At 41.2% G+C, this 20,354-nt stretch overlaps 1 protein-coding gene across 1 annotated transcript in view; it reads right to left on the bottom strand.

The window, feature by feature from the left end:
- LOC108794448 (DNA-(apurinic or apyrimidinic site) lyase-like) overlaps nt 1-20,354 on the bottom strand; it is a 69,643-nt gene that overhangs the window by 43,462 nt on the left and 5,827 nt on the right. Inside the window, exons 3-7 of the mRNA XM_018565486.1 lie at nt 15,328-15,432; nt 9,361-9,489; nt 6,866-6,994; nt 4,968-5,054; nt 222-383 (exon numbers count right to left, since the gene is read on the bottom strand). Of these exons, the coding sequence (XP_018420988.1) occupies nt 222-383; nt 4,968-5,054; nt 6,866-6,994; nt 9,361-9,489; nt 15,328-15,432 (612 nt within the window). The remainder of the gene's footprint in view (nt 1-221; nt 384-4,967; nt 5,055-6,865; nt 6,995-9,360; nt 9,490-15,327; nt 15,433-20,354) is intronic.

Raw genomic sequence — 20,354 nt, 5'->3', positions numbered from 1 at the left:
AAAAGCCACGCGAACGCGCAAAAAAAAAAATCCCTGGCTCCTAACTTTTTTAGCTGTCTTGAGCATGATATCAGGTCAAAGTTGGGTACAATTGTTTTTGAAAATACATACAAAAATAAAAAAAACATAACTACATTGATTGGAGTTTTAGATCTGCCTTGAGTTCAACTTTAACTTTTCTGTAACAAAATAGGTTGAAAAAAACTACTTTCTAAATATACCTTGAATGGAAACATGCGCACCGACATACTTTCTGGAAATTGTGCAAAGCTGTAGACGTCTTTGTATTAGCTCTGGGACTTTTTCTTCAACTTTTTTGGTCTTTTCACTCTTAGATGTCTTTGCCTCATTTTTCTTTCTCTTAGATGTTGTAGCCCTGTTGGCTAACATAAAATACAAATTATTTTATTATACGAGATGTCCCTTTTCTGATCCACTTTTACAAAAACAACATACTGATAACGGGATTAAAAAAAAAAGACACTGGGCCAGGTTGCAGCTAAAGCTAACCATATACCTTACGATTATCATTCGATTTCCAAATGAAATTGGGTTTTCGTACCATAATGGTAAGTTGATGGGAAGTGAACGATTAGAATTACTTGTACAGTGGCCAAATTGAGTGCCTCGGGCAGACTAGAAAGCTTTTTTCGAATCGTATGAAAAATCAATGGATTAGTGGCGCTTTCGTACAAAAAAAAAATCACGGCTCGAACACTTCACATGCGCAAACGTCGATCGACAAAATTGCTAACAAACGATAATTGAAATTCACATTGGTCTTTATATGTGTTTAAAATAGTTGGCAAATGATTTTATATATACATATATGCGCATCTATTATTTCCAATTGATCTATTCACACCTTGCGATTAGATGCTTTTATCTGCAGTCAGATTAGCTGTGTTTAGAAAAAGTAATAATAGTCAGGTGCGCCCAGAAATTGATTTGAACCTCTACACACGTTTTTGTGCGTTTAAATACGTCAGTGCAAGTCACGTTTATTTGCTCTAACCTCATTGGTTACTTCAATGGACTGTTTCAATGGACAAAGGACAGATACATTGAAATGCATGTGCGTGTAAATGCACACCATTTTAAGCATCTAGAAGCATAAACAAAGCATTGAGCCTGCCAGATTTTGCCGATTTTTGCATAGGTGTGAATGAAGCCTTAGATTTGAAAGGGGTATGGAAGGTCTTGAAGGATTTCTCTCAACAGTTGGAAAAACAAGTGAAAAGTTGGCTGCATCATAGATCATGAAACCACTCTTGCAGATCTTAGCCAAAATCTTCCAGTGGGTACAACTGGGGGCCATGAAGGTATCACATGTACCAGGCTCGGAGAACCTACTTGCAGATAGATTAAACCATGAATTCCCAGACCATCAACTATCAATATCTGAAGCCTAAATTCAAAAAGTGAGGCACCCCGGTAGTACATCTTATGGCAGCTCTCTCCAACTCTCATGTTCCCAGTGTTCTTCTTCCCATACAAACCCTACCACAGGATGCATTCTCAGTTCAGTGGGACTTTTTTCTGGTGTATGTCTTCCCACCTATGGCTTTGATACTGAAAGTACTATTTAAAGAATCAAGCAAAAACAGAGAAAACGATAGCCAAATTGGCCAAAGAAGCTAATTGTTCCCAATGTTATCCTAGACATTGGTGGCTCCTTCACACCAAGTGTGGAGCAGATGCAGAGCAGTTTAAGAACGCATCAAAAATGCATACAATGTATTGGATGGTCTTTTGGGCTCTAGTTCACACCGCAGCGTTCAGTTCGAGTGCATGTAGAAAAACTGCAGCAGGCACTATTTTTCCTGCTCTGGAATGCACCAAAATGCATGCAAAAACATAAAAAATTTATGCAAACACTCTGGAACACACTGAACTATACCTGAAAACCCATTTTAGGCTAAAAAATAAAAAAAAGAACCGGAACGCATCAAAACACACTGCACTGCATATGCAGAAACACATCCAGATCTGGTCTGGATTTGGTGTGAACAAGCCCTTATACCCCTTACTCTGCAGGTAGGATCGTCTTCTGCAAAAATAATGACAGCACTTCAATCTGAGAAGGCTAAACTGAAGAGTACAGGTCACTGAAAGGAACAAAATTGTAGCGTGGGGTATCCCAGATATGGTGGTAAACACACTCCTTAAAACCTGGAAGCATTCAACACATGCAACATATTTTCAGATTTGGTTAAAATTCTATACCTTTGCAGAAGAGAAAGACTTAGCTCCTTTTTCTCCAGTCTTAACTGTATTAAACTTCTTACAGTCAGCTTTGGATAAAAAAGTACTGAACCCAGAGACAGCCAGGCTACTTGTATTGTTGAAACAAAGGCAAGCAATGGCAGCCTACATATTTTTGGCAAGAAAAGTTAAATAACATGTAGTTAAATATTTTAAACACAGATGTATACAGGCATTGCAGTACCATTTATTCTGACTGGCACCCCTAATGCACATCTACAGTAAAAAATAAACATACCTGCACTATAGTGCAACACAGTGCACATATGTTAATACCCTGAGCGTTAAGATGTGCTGTTGTCAAAACTTTTATGTACCTAAGCTTTTAGTCAAAAGCTTAGGTACATTTTTATGAGTTTAGGTGCATTGAAAGTCCATTCAAAATGAATGAGCTTCCTCAATACAAAAGGCTTTATGCTACATACCTCAAAGCATGAGTTAACTCGCACATAAATGTGAATGCGAATCTAGCCATTTAACAATTTTACCAATGTACTTTGCAATACAAAAGCAGCCAAGTAAAGCTAATCTTAGTTGACAGTTAACAGCACACCATGACTGGGTATATTGTGTTCACTATTGTGTCTTAGTGAAAGGCAGTATATTTCACCTAGGAATAAGGAATCAGTCCTCATTGATATGGTTTCATTCCAGTTATGTGTTACTTGGGGGCTGCTATTGTTACACCAAACCACACGACATTGATTTTGGTGCAGCACAGTTCTGTAAATCTCTAACAATATAAAAGTGAACCTGCCAGGTAAAATAAAGTCAACATCTACATGACAGGCATCTTGTGGTGTCATTAAAATTCACAATAAACATGAAACAGCAGGGCACATGTGAGCATTACGTCATTTAAGCAAAAAAGGAATTCTGCTGTTCCTCAGCTCCTTAATGCAATTTATAGCCTAAGCAGCATAGATCACAGAGTTCCTGGGGTCACATAGCCTCTGACCTGTGCAGCTGCAAGTATACCTAAAAATGATGCACTGATATGTTATATTGGTGCAATTAGAGAATGAGACACCTAATGTACTTGAATGATTAGTGTTTAAGAGGGTGCAATTGGGACCATTACATACTGTATATAACAAAAATCCCATTGAAATAGATATTAGGGATGTGCTTTGGCCTACCATGGAGGGATATTTGTGCGTCAAAAATAAGTTTATGCGACAGTGTGACTGGGCCAACATTTTTTGCAGAAACACCAAGGCCTCCCAATACGTGCTAGATGTTTAAAGGATAAAGTTTTGGATTACATTCTGAAGCTGCAATTGGGCTTTTGAAGAAAAAATTATTTGTTAAGGGGGCAGAAGGTAATGAATCTCCCCAACAGGAGCACAGGCAGCAACAGAACCCAGAGGTTCTAACATGCACAGATACCAATAAAAATATTGGTGGTGATACTGGGCATTTTCACGGGTACTCGTACTCATGAAAATGCCAAGATACTAAGAGCGGATACCGGGATCTTAAATTTTTTTATGGGTTCGGCTGCCTGGGGTCCCCTGCTTGCTGGGGACGTAGGCAGCCTTGAGTGGACCTCGTGGTGGCTGTCTTTTGCAGCGCCGATCCAGACGCACATTGCCCCCTTGTCCTCTGCCCGGTTGCCCGCAGTTGCATACACCCACAAGACCCTAAACAGCCTGGGGAAACGCCAGCAAGTACTTGAGGAAAAGTATCGGTACTTGTACTCTGCCTTGAAAAAATGGCATTGGTGCATCCCTAGTTAATACCCTTGAAATACTCTCCATAATAAAATAGGCCTTAGATCAAATGGTAACTGGGGTCTTATGCTTTGGTCTTGCTGGTACACTGGCATTCAACATCTCTCTTATTAGCTTCCATACTAATCAATATCAATGATAAAAAAGTTGCACATGTGCAGTAAGGCAGCTTCTGAAAGAGGGTGGGGTGAGAGGCAGGAGCTGGGCAGGGGGAGCAGGAAAGAGAATTTACCCTTTAATTATTTACATAATGTTATTGAAATTATATAAATGAGGCAATCTCTGCTTGGTGTCATGTAACACATAACCAGAAAGACAGGTACTAAGAACAGGTGCAAGAAACATGAAAGCTAGTTGAAGCAATGTGTAGCATATGAGCCACCAGCTGGAGACAATGCATAACATGTACCACATTTGGATCACAATTATCTGGTTTTGAAGAAACTATTCAATTAATAAAAGGCATACCTGTCTAATGGATCTGTGGTCAGGTCTGTACAATCTTATGTCGTTTCTTTTTATGCCAGATATTAGCTTTAAATTCTACATACCCTCATACCCTATAATAATTTTAGTACATTTTTTTTTTTTAATCTCCCACAGTTAATCTCCTACTGCTGCCTACTGTAACATGCACCTTGGAAATTTGGGTCCTATTTATAAAAACATGAGAAAACATGGACAAAAATGGAACTGCTATCCATGGAAACCAGATTCTGTTTCCCAGGTAATATAAGATTAAAACTGATTTGTCATTGCAACAAACCTTTTGTTCCCAAATACATTTCTTCAGTTTTTATAAATAGGTCTCTCACAGCTAAGGGTGGGGGGCAAAAGGTGTAGAGGAGCTGAAATCTGGAGGTGACTCCAGTTATGAGATTATCTTTTTGGTGAGTAAATGGTGTGGGATAGGCACAGTGGGAGGCATGACATATTGGTTTAGGAGACTAATAATTTTCTCCGACTCACATTTGTCTGCTTCCTCGTTTATAGATATGTCTTCAGTATTCTCAGTCACAGTTTCTCTTTTCTTTCTCCTCTGTGTCTTCTGAAGTTCTGATGTGAAACAACAATTATTTAGTAAGACAGTAAAAAGATTTAAAAGATCCTTACCCACTTCTACACAACTCACCACCAAAACATCTTTCGTCAAAACCATACACAACCTATCAGAAAATAAAAAACAGTTTCAGCCTGCAAAAGTGCCAGTCTTCACACAATGAGCATTCATGGTATGAGCATCAGTGATATCCAGTACCTATGCTGCAAATGGAGGTTACCTTTAGAAAGCATCCAAAATTATTTAAATGGAGGTTACCTTTAGAAATTCATCCAGAAATATGGGCAGCTAAGGTTTTCTACATAGAATATATAGATAAGCTTTTCCTGTAAAAGCAAAACTTAGCCCTGTCCCCTGCATAATGAGCCTCCTTATTGATCCTTTAAGTCAAAGGCATCAGTTTGAGACTTATTTAGAATTAATTGAGGGGTCATTTAGGCCGCTGGCTAAAACAATCCATTTTAGTGTGCAGGCTGGTGAGTGTCAGCGATGCCCTACATTCTACATTGTTATGGCACTGTCCACTTTAAAAAAATAAAAAAATTGAGTGACATTTCATCCATTTCTATGAAGAGCAGCACATCAGAGATGGATGGTGACTTCAGGGGATCTCCGGTGCATTGTGGAAAAATCAGCATGTCTATGGTTTTAAGCAACACAACTCAAGTCAGCAGAAGTGAACACGGCACATAGAAAACAACTGGATACGAAGGGCAACAGTAAAAGTGGAGACAAGAGACTACGTAATCATGTTTACAAAGCAATTACAATTCCATCTTGAACCTGGTATGCAATGGTGTCCCTATATGGCTGGCTATACTTTACTGATCCCACTTTCTTCTCATACAGTAATCAATGCTTCAGCATCTGGTTAGTGTGACCAGCACTAGAGGGAAGATAAGTTCATAACGGTTGCCACATTTTGTTTTTAAAGCTTCTTCATAGGTTTTGCTTCGACAATGTGTGTCCAATAAATATAAAAACACTATAATCTAATTTAGAAAATGCCAATATTTCACACATTCTCCTTACAGGCTGCTTCATTAGATCAGAAGGAGAATGTGGTTTTAAAAAGGAGTCTTGTCATGACAGAAATATAGAAGCTGCGGACATGCTTTCAGAAAATGCTAATTGTCTGTCACTGGAAAAAGTAAAGACAAAATTAAAAGTGATAATTCAGAAACCATTAATTGCTGTGTACATTACAAGGCAAGTCTTAAAGTGACACTAAGCTCAGGAGGTAAACCCTAAAAATGCATTCAAGTACCTTAAATATTAACAAAAGTGTAGCTTATTTGTGTATCCCTCGGCTGCAGATCCTCAGATCATCTCTGAATTGGTGTTGATACTGTCTTTCCTTCTGAAGGTTGGCTACTTTTGTTCCCCATGGTCCCTCTGTGTTGTAAAGTAGACACCGCTCAAAGCTCGCACTCGTGACTGACTACAATCCCATATTTAGTTTACCAATTTGTATTGAGATTGTAGCCCATCTCGGGAGCGAGCTTGGAGCGATGGCTACTTTACAACACAACAAAAGTAGCCGCCCTCCAGAAGGAAGGACAGTGTCAGCAGCAATTCAGAGATGATTTGAGGATCTACAGCTGAGTAATACACAAATAAAATACATTTAGTATTAATAGTTCAGTTACTTGAATGCATTTTTAAGATTTAACTCCTGAGTTTAGTGTCACTTTAAAACTACCTTCATTTTCCAAACTTTTGATAATTGTTTCTTCACACAAACGGATCAATACGTGCATGGTAAAAGAAAAATCAATAAAGCATCTAGAAAAGGCTTCAGGCTCACTTTCATCAGGTTCCTTTATAGACACTTCTTCAGCATTCTGATCTTGAGTTTTCTCTGCAGTTTCTCCTCTCTTTCGCCTTGGCTTCCCGGGAGGCTCTGATTTGGACACGACATCTACAACAGGTTTATCTGACAAAAACAGTAAAATTAAATCGGATAGAAATATGTTTGTATACAAAATGTATAAGAGAAGAGGCATCAAAGTCTTCAAACAACTCAGTGACCAATCTGTCTTTAATCTTTATAGTGCATCTGTCTGTACCTCTTTATCGCCTTAATCAAACTCCAGCTATCATGGAAGAAGCAGCATCTTGAAGTGCATCCGTAACATGACTATGGACATGTAGGCCCCATTCACACCTCTCCAGTCTAGTGCAGTGCATTACCAAACGTTAGGACATGTGTTGCATAAGGAAACTCATTCACCACACCAGACACCTGTCCTGTGCAGCACAATACAACGCATGCTGGTATGTTACTGAATGCTACACCACAGGTGTGTCAAAGGTGCAATCCTCCGGTGTGTTTTGGTGCCCTTTAAAAATAAATGCAATATGGCAGCGGTAATGTCATCCTCAACGATACAAAAGAGACTCTATAGGGTAGCCTACAACGCCTGCTGTTTGTTTTTATTAGACGGTAGACAGGGTGACATTCTTTGGCTACCACAAGAATCGGTGAGAGAGCTGTGATTTCATTGCCTTTTATGAAGAAGATTTTCTCTATAGTGACTACATAGCTATAGAGATAAATAAAGGCTTTTTTCCAAGTGCTTTAACTGTTTGTTTAGAATATGTAGATACTCTAATGTGAATAATCTTTACACAGGTTCACTTTAAAGTACAAATTACATTATTTTCATAAACTTGTTTACGAAATCCTGTATTGAGAGAAATATGATGGCTTTCATTGCTGACCTCTCCTGCTGAAATGCTAGTCACCACCTGACCTCAAAGTTTCAATCGTTTGAGTTACTGAGACAGAAAATGTATGGAAATGAACATTTCTGACATCAATAGTTGCATGCCTTTTCAGGGTCAGTGATTTAGAGGACTAAAGACAGAGATAGCCAAGCAACTAGCATTTTCAGGAGGTCGACAGCAATGGCACCCTACATATTTCTCCCCATACAGTTATTTAAAAATAATAACAAGGAAGAAATCCATAAAGTATAAAGTTTACAGGATTACCAGAAGCAAAACTTTACTTTGCACATTCATGGCAAAGTAATAGTTTATCTACATAACACACACACATCCCTGAATGTTCTCATCTTTTCTGCCCTTTTGATTACCTGCTTACTTGCCATGAGCACACCAAAAATCACTGTTAAGACCAGAGCTGGCTGTAGCTCACGGTACCCTAAGGACCTTTCTATTTGTGACAGCAATTGGTAACTTGCTGTCCAGGCACTCAGAGCATAGTGAAAGCTAGATAACAGAGTCACTTGCTCCCCTGTAATCCTGCACTGGTACAGGTTTACTCTAAAATAAATGTAGTATGAGGGTGGTAGAGTAGAGAATTAACAATTAAACTCCTTTTTCTGTTGGTATCTCATTTGCTGCACAGATAAGGGAATTTTTACATACATAGATATAAATATTGGATTCGTAGCTCTTTCACATAATGCATATATTGTAACTTTTTATTGTTATAAAGTAACATTGTCACTTTTTTTTGTAAAGCTTCTTCATATGTTTTATGTCAGTAATGTGTGTCCTATGGATTTGAATAAGAGAACTGTAATCTAGTAATACAGACTTCCACACTTTTCCCTTAGGTCTTGTTCACACCAAGTGCGGAGCAGATGCAGAGCAGTTACAGAATGCATCAAAAATGCATTCAATGTATTCCAATGGTATTTTGTCCTCTAGTTCACACCACAGCGTTCAGTTCCAGAGCATGTGGAAAAACAGCAGCATGCCCTATTTTTTCTGCTCTGGAACGCACAAAACGCATGCAAATGAATCAAAAACGCCCTGGAACGCATTGTGAGACCATTTTAGGCTTAAAAAACGCATGTAAATGGCCCAGAATGCGGCAAAAACGAGGCAAAATGTACTGCACTGCATATGCAGAAACTCATGCAGATCAGGTCCGGATTTGGTGTGAACAAGCTCTTATAGGCTATTACATTAGATTACAAGAGAAATTTGTTTTTTATAAAGAAATCCTGCCATGTCGGAAATATGGAGGCTATTACTGCAGATCTATCAAAAAATGCTATTGCCTGGTGAAAAAAGGAAAAAAAATCAAAAGTGATCATTCAGAATTAATCAACTACTACATACATCAGAATATCACTTTGAAAAATCCTGGCATTTTTACAAACCATCTAGCATGCTTTCCTCTTCGATTTTATCCCACAGAATTAAATGCAATTGAAGTAGAAATGAAAAATTATTAATTGCTATATTTAATGCAAATATTGAAAGGATTGTTTCTTCAAACAATCAGATCAATACATGTATGGCCAAAATTAGCTGCAGGCTCACTTTCATCAGGTTCCTTCATAGACACTTCTTCAGCATTCTGATCTTGAGTTTTCTCTGCAGTTTCTACTCTCTTATGCCTTGGCTTCTTGGGAGGCTTTGATTTAGGCACAACAACTACATCAGTTTTATCTGGCAACACAAAAACAGTAGATGTAAACATGAATGGAAATAATGGGATTTTTGACTTGCCATTAAAATGCAGTACCGGACACAAGCAAGCAGATTCAGAGACACCTGGGTGATAAGCAGGTATCACCAGATGATTGGACACTGGATAGAGCTGTGAAGACACTCATATAACCCCTCCACTGAGGGGTTATATGAGGAAATCTTCATTTTTTTTTAACAAGCAAGCAATAGAGTACATATAGAGGGTAGGGTCTTGTGCCCTGCACTGTACTCCAAAAACAGACTTACCTGCCAAGTCAAATATCACATTTTCTTGAATCTGTCAAGAAACAAGCAGATTCAGAAATGACTTGGATGTCCCCAAGCACTAGAAAAGAGGGGTGGGCAACACAGCAAAACAACTGCCAAGAGAAACACATAACAGAAAACAAAGGGAACCCCCACTTCAAACAGCAGCTTAAAGTACCTTACAGCCAAACCTAGCATCAGCAGATGTGTGATCGTGTGTAAAGCCACAGGTAGTGGCTTTACAAATCTGTCAAAACGCCCAAGAGACACTGTCAGACCTGGTAGAGTGTACCTTTCACAGAGTAGGCATGCACAATAAGCTTTTTAATCCACCTCGAGATGGTGGAACGTGATGCAGGGAGCCACCTGCAAAGTCCTTCAGGCAAGGCAAAGAGACAATCCATTGTCTGAATGAAGCTGTAGCCGAGAGATAAACTCGAACAACCTGAACCAGATCCAAAAAGTGGAGAGAAACCTCCTTAGGATGTTTGGGGCAGGACTAAAGGATGAGTATGTCCTCATTAAGATTAAAAGAACACACAAGTTTACACAGAAAGGAATCTCTTGGCCTGAGAATGACTTTATTTTTGTGAAGAATAAAGCCATGCTAGTAGGTTAATTGGCTCCTGTCTAAAAATGTAGCCCCAGTATGTGCATGTGAGATAGGGATCTTAGATTGTAAGCTCTTTGAGGGCAGGGTCTGATGGGAATGAATAGTATGCAAAAGTGTTGCATAAACTAACAGCGCTATATAAATAATAATAAAAAATAAGAACAAGAAGCAGTTCCTTGCACAATAGTGCTCCCATTTCCGAAATCCTCTTGCAAAAGGTAATAGTGACAAGAAAAACAACCTTGTACATAAGATCCATCACAGAGATTAGAGGTGCACCGAAATGGAAATGTAAAAACCGAAGCGAAACCGAAATAAAAAAAATTGTCAGGCCGAAAACCGATACTGAAATTTTTTTTTAATTTTTATAATCTTTCTTTAAATTATTTCAAAATGTTTTAATATTTTATTTTTATTTGTTTATAAAAGTTTAATTTTTTGATATTTATTGTTATTAATTCATTTTTTATTAAATATTTTTATTTTTTACATTACTTTTAGGGGCTTCGGGGAATTATTGAGGGTCCAAACAGACCCCTGATATTTCCCTTTTAAAATAGAAAAAGAGATTGAGAACACAGAGTCCTCAATCTCTTTTCTGTGTACCCTGCTATCAATGAACAGGAATGCTCTATGAGTGTTCCTGTTCATTGATAACATGAGGACATGGTATGTTTAGTATAACTACAACTATGAATGAACAGGAGGTGATGAACACTCCCATTCATTCATAATTGAGGATATAGTCAACATACCATGTCCTCAATTATGTACAAACACTCAGCGATCGCTGAGTGTTTGTTTGTACCGCTCTCCTCTCTGGCACGCTGTCACAGGAAGCTGATCGAGCGGTGTATGGGGGAGAGCCCAGCCTCCTGTGACAGCACGGCTTGTCTCCACCCCCACACCGCTCTACCCATCTGTGATAGGATGCTGAGCGGTGTCGGAGAAGAGACGCCGGCCGCTTTCTCTCCTCCTCGCTGGGACACAGAGCAGCGCCCAGCGGGGAGGAAAGAAAGCAGGGATGCGCCGATGTATCGGCAGGAAAATGGCACTTTCGGCATTAAGCCAAAAGTGACGCTTTTGGAAAATATGTTTCGGCGGCCGATAAATCGGTGCATCCCTAACAGAGATATATCTGATAGACTCAAATTAATCTTGCTGGATAGATGAAAGATATCCCACAGCATCACTGGAGGGCATCTAGGAGAAGCTATGTGAACAACTCCCCGGACAAAAGCCTTTATCAGGGAATGAAAAGCCAAAGGCTTCTGAAAGAGAATGGCCAAGGCCGACATCTGTTCCTTGAAAATGCCCAATTGCAGATTCAATCCTGATTAAGAAAAGGCTAAAATCATCCCACAAAGTTTTTCCAAGGATGAAACTTCCTTTGTTCGCACCAGGCAAAGTAATCCCTCCAACTACAAGGATACACCTTGCGAGAGGTGGACTTTCTGGCCTGCAAGAGTGTAGGGATTAAATAATCTGACAGACCCCTATTATTCACACCTGGGCTTCAACAGTGAAGTAGTCAAAGCCAGCAACTGAAAAGCAAAATGGAACACCCAGCCTTGAGACAGACGGTCTGGATGGTCCGTAAGAGGCTACGGGGAGTCCATTAACATCCAAAAGGATGTCCACCTACCATACTCTTCTGGATCAATCAGAAGCCACGAGGATCACTGGAACGTCCTCTGCCTCGATAACGCAGAGCAGACAAGGAAGAATCTTCAATGGAGGAAAGGCGTAGATAAGGAAGAACTAATCCTACAGAGCAACCAGGGCATGCATTCTGAACAATGTCAGACCTCTAGAATGGGACACAAACATGTCCAGTCAGTTGTTCAGCCTGGATGCCAGGAGGTCCATATCAGAAACCCCTCAACAGCAGCAGATCTACTGAAATACTTTGGGGTGAAGAGACCATTCCTCCCCTCCCCCCACATGCCTCTATGGAAGCGACTGTCAGTTACAGGTTAGGCACAACCAAATCAAAGGATGCCTTGAACAAGGCTTCCAGGTGCATATCTGCTGTGTCTTTTAAAGTCCTCCACTACAGAGTGCGTTGGAAAGGTTTTAATGGGATTCTTTTCTTAAGAGAACCCATATTAATGACCTGGGGATGATCCTGCATAGGTGAAGCAATGGCTAGACATTCTCTCATCTTGTTAATACCAAGTACCGAAATCGTGTCACGTAGCTCTTTGCGGTAGGGTCACAGCTGGGGGATACTCATTAGAAGGAAATGTCTGAGTATTAGGAGGTAAGCACCTCTACTTCCACACCCTTTTTATTTTCTAGCCAGGGCAGAAGCCATGGCCATGTCCAACATCCACTTTGAAGGGGAAGGAGAAGAGGGACTACACTTGTACCCTCTGTGGATTGATGCACTGAACACAGCAGAGATCGGTCCCATAAAAGCTGTCTTAGAGGTCGCAAAGTTTTTCTTACTAACGCAGGAAGAGTTGGATACTTCTGATGGGGCGAGAGATGCATTAGAAGAGGAGACCAAGCTAAACAGTGGGCTAACACACATACCATCTGTAGCACTCGCACATAAGTAGCAGTATTACTGGCAATCCCTGTTCCCCGAGTTTAAAATATGCTATGGAGAGAGGCCTCAATTAGGTACTCACAAAACAGCACCAAAATACTAAAAGAAGGTCCCCTCTCTGGTCTCCACTGTCCCTGGCAACACTGACAATTGTACTGCTGCAGATGGAGTAGAATGCTAACTGACTTGGTCTGCTCCCTCCACATGTGCTAAGATGCTCCAGAGCCTACTGCACGTGCTCAATCGAGCAGAGGTAGTACCAAGATGGCTGCTTTTCCAATGTACAAATGCAGAAAACAGCAATCTGGTGTATCAAGATGGCCGCTGGTCGCACACTGGACACGTGCCAGCGGCAGGCCCCCCATCAGTCCCTTAGCTTAGACTTTGGCTGAACATAGCTGCCCCCCCCCAAGGGTTCTTCAGGGACAAGGTCACACCATTGTGGAAATGCCACTGCCCTAGACTATGTGCCAAGGTGGGCACCTAATGCAGGATCCAGTGTCCAAAGCTATGTTACAGGTAGGCCCCACATCTTCAGTCCTGTAGGGTCCAGGTATGGTTCCCAAACCTATTGCCGTGGGGCCCTGATCTGGAAACTATGAGATTAAAACCATGGCCAGATGCAGCCAAGGAAGAAACTTGACTGATTAATCATGAGTAAAAATATAGGGGTCTCTTTTATTTGTATTTCTGTTTGTATACCACTTTAAGAGCCAATATATACTTGCAAATTCTTGCTGTTGCCATGGAAACAGAAGTTCAGAGCCTGTGACATAGTATTTAGCACCTGATGACAGTTGACCACTCTTCCTGTCTGAATCAAGAAATAGAGTCCTGCGGTCAAATCCAGCAAGGACCAGAATTTGGAAGGGCAGTCTTCTGGAACTTCCTCATTTCGTCAGTCACATGATGTTAGCACCCATTTAACTGCTTGCTCGCTGTTGAGAAGATATGAACCTGATTGGACTGAAACCTATACGATCACACCCAAACACGCCTATATCTTATGCATATTCATGACTATAAATTGTGTAGCTTAATGTATTTTTAGCAGAAGATTATGAGCTGTCGTGATGTTTTCCCACTGCAGTGTATGAATAAAGCACCTATTCTTTTACCAATTTGGACTCACAATCTCATCTGAAAGGTCTTGTTTGGAGACTCCCGAATCTAACTTATCAAATCACAGGAAAAAAGGTAACAAAACCACGCGTGTCTCCCTCAGTAGAGAGAAGATATCCACCACCTAAAGACACTAGGAAAAAACTGAGGATTTCCTTCAGTGGGAGGGATTACAAGAGGGTGCTCACAGTTCTAAACAGCAGTATCCAATCACCTGATGTTACCTGCATATTACCTAGTCAGCTCAGAATCTGCCTGTGTCCTGTATTGTACGATCAAGAAATGTATGCATACCAAAATATGTTGAACAAGAGGCATCAAAATCTTTATCATTTTTTAAATTTAGAGTGAACATAAACATAAGATATCTGCAACTGCTACTATTCTAAAATGTGTATAAGGCAGCTAAATTGTATTCTTAGCTCTCTTGCCTAATACCCTATCTAAGCTGAACAGAGGCACAGCATATGTATGACGGTGGGATTGTGCAGCCTCCCCCTCCACCGCCGCCTATCCCAGGCTTTGCTTGCCCCTGGGCAGGCCGGGGACCAGTAAAGTGGGTCTGTGTACTGTACATTGAAAGTGGAAGTGATGTGCATTACATCACTTCCCGTTTTATTATGTCAGTTCTCCGGCAGTCAACTGCAGTTTAAATGCACGGGTTTTGCATTTCATATACAAATATGTGTATATGAATGTTTTAAACAAGTCAAATGCAGGTCAGAAGGAAGTCAACTACAGTTTAAATGCACCTGTAAATGAATTTTTTTTATTATTTATGAAGTGTCTAAAACGGATATCATAATGATTCTGTCAAGACAGGTCCTAAGGAAGTTTGTATAAGGGCCGGTTCACACCATCTCCAGTGTGTTCCAGCACGATTAGCTGCTGGAACGCACTGAATCACATCCTGGCCAGCTCCATGCTTATGCATCTGCTTCTGGGAGACATGCCTGTTACAGGTAGGCCCCACATCTTCAGTCCTGTAGGGTCCAGGTATGCCTCATGAGATTTGTAGTTGCAGCTGGAGGGCCAGAGTTTGCATACCCCTGCTACCCTGGCTTAGACCAACACCTGCCTATGGTGTTACAAACATGGGAAATGACAAAGAGCAGTTCCAGTGTATGGAGCCAAATCGTGAGATGCCAGCAGAAATGTATCTATCACTAAATCAAGGGGGTAGCAAGTTCTAACAGTTTTAATAGCTATAATTAAATAAGAACTACTTTTTTTTTACAATATACATAGCTAATCCTCTTACCACTGTCTTCTCGTCTGCGCTTTATTTCATCAGGTCCTAAGTTTTTTTTCATTTGCTTTTTAGCAGATACGACACCATCTTGTTTATCCATCTTCTCTCTACAATCTGAAATTAGAACGGTGCCGTTCACTTCAATGGACCGCCACACCCCCTCCTGCCCCACAACATAGTGAGCCGGCCGCAATGCGATGCAGTGCGTTCTGGCCAGAATTGGGCCGGAGCGCACTGCATCTGGTGTGACTGAGACATGAGGGCAGAGACTGATGTGAATGTGCAACTATGTGAAGTGTTGCATAAACTGTCGGTGCCATATGAATAGCAATAATAAATAAATATACAAGTCTCCTCTCCAGGAAATGTTAGCATATATAAAACAAAGGACAAGCCATAGTGCTCGCCACTTAAATGGTTAAAAACGCTTTATTAAAAAATATTTACTCATAAAACTGTGCGCGAATCGTGTACCTGATGATTTCCAGCAAGTACAAGTAGTGGCTATCCTATATGACACCAAGAGACGCCAGTGTTGTGGGGATCTTGCTTATTTATTTAATCTGTATACGATTGAATAATTAAAGTAAATATTCACACATTTTATTGTACATTTTAAAAGTAAAAAAATAACAAATATTAAAAAAAGTAAATAAATAAAAATGTAAAGAGATAAAGTAAAAAAATATATAAAAATGTAAAAAAAAGTAATAATTAAAAAAGTAAATAACAAAAATGTATAAAATAAAAAATAAAGTAAAAGATAATAAGATAAATACAAATTTTAAAAAGTAAAAAAAATAAAGTAAATGAAAATTTAAAAAATGAAAACCAACTGCCCCCGCCATCTGTATGCTAATAAACGCAGGCGTGTGTACAGCACTCTCTAACACAAACAATGTGCATTAAAGGGTAAGTTCAAGTAGTTTGGAAAAATTGATTTACCCACTCAAATCTGGCCCAGTTTCCCCCCTCCCTGCTAAACTTATCTTTCAGTGAACAATGAATGGAAAGGGTGTACTATCTGCAGCCCATACTGCCGTCCAGGACTGCAGCAACCACCTACGGGCCACCATCAAATGACCAGCAAGATAGTACTTCCTGAAATCCGCCAACCCTCCTTGAGTCCAGTTTGTATGAACATTCTTAACTTCTTAAGTCATTCAGCCTCAAATGTTTGCCTTTGCCGAAATTTTAAAAAAAACTTCCTGCTCTCAATTTTTTTTTCCAAGGGCAAAATTCAACTTTAATGTAAATCTGTATTCAATCTTAACCTTCTAAAAGCAAAAGCACTCCCTTAGGACCCATTCACACCATGTCTGGACCAGATCCTTTTTTGCCTGGTCCACAAACGCATCCCCTTTCATTCCTATAGTAAAAAATGAGGCTAGTTCGCACCACTGCATTCAGTTCCAGAAGGTTTAAAAAAAAAAAGTACTGCATGTATTATTTTTCTGGTTTGGAACACACCAAAACGCATGTAAATGCACCAGAATGCGTAAAAACGTATAAAAATGTACAGCCCCGCATTTCCAGAAGCATGGTAAGAACAAGCCTTAAGAGCAGGCACCTGCAACAAATTATCTCCTTTGTCCCTCTTGGATTTGGGTTAATTTTTCTCATGAAATCTGCCTTTTTCTGACTACATGGTTAAAGAAGAACTCCAGGAAAACTTTTTCTTAACCCTTGCAATGAGGCTACCCCTGTACTGCAAGGGTTAAGTGCTTGTTTGTGTCTAGGGACAAAAATAAAGATATACTTACCCAAACCTCAGAGCCAGCCGGCTGTCACAGTGTTCCCTCCTTCCTGTCTCCTCCTCCGCTGCATCCTCATACACAGTGTATAGACATGGTGATATGGGACCTAAGACCGCTGCAGACGAGGGTGGGAGACGCTGGGAGGCCCCGTCTAAGCTCAGAGCTTTGAGGTGAGTATAACTTTTTTTAACCTAGACACAACCGAACACTTATCCCTTGCAGTGCGGGGCTAGCCCCACTGCAAGGGTAATAAAACATTTTCCTGCAGTTCTTCTTTAAGCCCTGCTAGCTGCTATCTCACTGAATGGTGAGACTAGTTTAGTGGCCCATGAAGTCAGAGAAAGTCAGGTCCCAGTGACAAGGGGAAGCTTAATCATTTGTTGTGAACATTTATACATACTGAGTACCGATACCGGTGCTTCTGCTGGCATGGAGCCGGCTTCCCGGGCAATCAGGAAGCCGGGCAGCAGGTAATGACATCCCGCCCAGGTTTCTGATTGCCAGGGAAGCCAGCTCCATGTTGTTTGGCCGGCTTGATTGTGATTGGCCGGGAAGCTGGAGCTGGCTTCCCGGCCAATCAGGAAACCGGGAGGTCGGGTCATTACTTACACGGTAAGCTGGCTCCATGTTCCGCTACTGCACTGCCAGTCGGAGGAAATCTTCCTCTGACTGGAAGTTTCGGTATCGGAGCATTTGGGCGAGTCCCCATCCCTAATCAAAACCGTATTTGACTGTGCTAAATAGACCTTCTCATTGGTCAGCGTGGTGACCTGACCAATGAGAAGACGGGGCCAGATTTGATCAGGTAATTCCATTTTCCCATATGACCTGGGTAAGTGAGCTTACCCTTTAATGCACATTGTGTTTGTGCAGGAGAGTTCTCCTGCCTGGCTACTACAATATGGCAACAGTGGAATGGCAGCAGCACTCAATGCGCTTTGCGTGCGTTTATTTGCATGCAGATGGCATTGGCAGGGGGGTTGGTTTTCATTTTTTTTAACTTTATCACTTTAATTTTTATATATTTTATTTTCTACTTTTTATTTATTATTTTACTTTTTTTCCCCACTTAATCTTAAAAGCCCCTATGTCAGGGGTAGCAAACCTCCGGCCCTCCAGCTGTGGTGGAACTACAAATCCTATGAGGCATTGCAAGATTCTCACAGCCACGACTCCCGAAGAGAGATGCATCATGGGATTTATAGTTTCACCATAGCTGGAGGACCGGAGGTTTGCTACCCCTGCCCTATGTGATAGTTTGGAGGTGACAGATTCTCTTTTTGGAACCTGCCCTCCAACAGAGAACAGATCTTCTGTGCAGTTCCTGACAGCTGAGAATGGTGGCGCTGCGATTACAGCGCTCTGGTCTCAGTGATCACACAGAGCAGACGAAGAACAAATGTTCTTCGCTCTGCTCTACACTCTCTATCCCAGAGGAGCGGGGGACCACAAAAACCACGGCGGGGGGCGCGGGGCTGGACAACATCACTGCTAGTTTGATAGAAGTGATCTGATCAGATAACTTGTATAAAACGTGCAGCGGCTCCCCACTGTACATTTAGCTCTGCTTGCCTGAAGCAGGGCTAAATGTACAAAAAAAACTACTTGCCCGGCGCCCGAAACGGCATGCCCCCAGCGTCAGGCGATAGGAATTCCACACCCCTGTACTGTTAGACATACTGAGGCTTCCAATGCAGACCATTTTTGTCTCAGCTTCTGCTAATATGAAGAAAAAACATGTCTTGGCTGTACGTAAACTTTAACTGCGTTGCCAAAACAAAACCAGATTGTTCATACAGCTAATAGCTCAGGTTCAGATTATTATTATTAATATTATTATCATTATACAGGATTTATATAGCGCCAACAGTTTGTGCAGCACGTTACAATATAGGGAAGACATTACAATACAATTCAAGACAAGATGGTAACAGTTGACTTGCTCTTTAAAAAAACTCCACTCACTTGGCCTACAAGACTCTGCTCTCTCATGGTTCTCCTCCTACCTATCTAAGCGCTCCTTTAGTGTCACCTACAACTCTACCTTTTCCTCTTCTCTTCGCGTTTCTGTTGTGGACTCCTAAGGTTCTGTCCTTGAACTCCTTCTCTTCTCTAATTACACCTCCTCCCTTGGTCAGTTGATTACCTCACATGGCTTCCAATACCATCTCTATGCTGATGACACTCAAATATATCGCTCCACTCCACAACTCACCCCCTCAGTGTCCTTGCGTATCACTAACTTACTAACTGACATATCAGTCTGGATGTCACAACACTTCTTAAAGCTCGATCTTTCAAAAACTGAGTTCATGATATTTCCTCCTGCCCGTGCACCTTCCCCCAACTTTTCTCTTGAGATTGTTAACACAACTATCCAACCCTCCCCCCAAGCCAAGGTGCTAGGTGTCATCCTTGTCTCAGACCTCACCTTTCTGCCCCACATCCAATGACTATCTAAATCCTGCCACCTTCACAACACCTCCAAAATACACCCCTTTCTCACCAATGAAACCACAAAGCTACTCATCCACTTACTTGTTATCTCTCATCTTGACCATTGCAACTCCCTCTTCATTGGCCTACCTCTACTCAGGCTATCCCCTCTTCGGTCTATCATGAATGCTGCTGCTAGGCTCATCAACCTAACCAACTGCTCAGTATCTGCATCCCCCCTCTGTCAATCCCTGCACTGGCTTCCAATCGCCCAAAGGATAAAATGTAAAATAGTAGCAACCACTTACAAAGCCATCCACAACTCTGCCCCCGGCTATATCTCAAACCATCACCCTAACCATCCTCTCTGCTCATCCCAAGACCTCCTGCTCTCTAGCTCCCTCGTCAACTCCTCCCATGCTCGCTTCAGGACTTCTCTAGAGTCTCTCCCATTCTTTGGAGTTCCTTACACCAACCTGTCCGTCTATCTCCCACTCTGACTGCCTTTAGGCGATCCCTTAAGACTCATCTCTTCAGTAAAGCCTATCCCACCTCTAACTAACCACTGAACTATCTCTTTCTCAAACAACTCATTCCAACACACCTACCTCCTCATGTATTACTTGCCCCTCCCTCTTAGAGGGACATGGCATGTGTGTTTTTTAATGAGTGTGTGATGTGTGTGTTTAATTACGTGTGCGGTTTTTTTGGTTATACCAAGGACACGGCTGGTGCTGCATCCGTGTTCTTGATACCGTTTTAAACAGTAGACGATTGCCGTTTAAATACAAGCGATCCGGCGTCTGTACAGGCGCTGGATCGCTTGTACGTTGCGGCGCCGTG

The sequence above is a fragment of the Nanorana parkeri genome, unplaced genomic scaffold, assembly GCF_000935625.1.
Source record: "Nanorana parkeri isolate BGI_ZX_2015 unplaced genomic scaffold, ASM93562v1 scaffold852, whole genome shotgun sequence".
NCBI lineage: Eukaryota > Metazoa > Chordata > Amphibia > Anura > Dicroglossidae > Nanorana > Nanorana parkeri.
The sequence above is the reverse complement of the archived record's forward strand: the minus strand, read 5'-3'. Positions and strand labels throughout refer to the sequence as shown.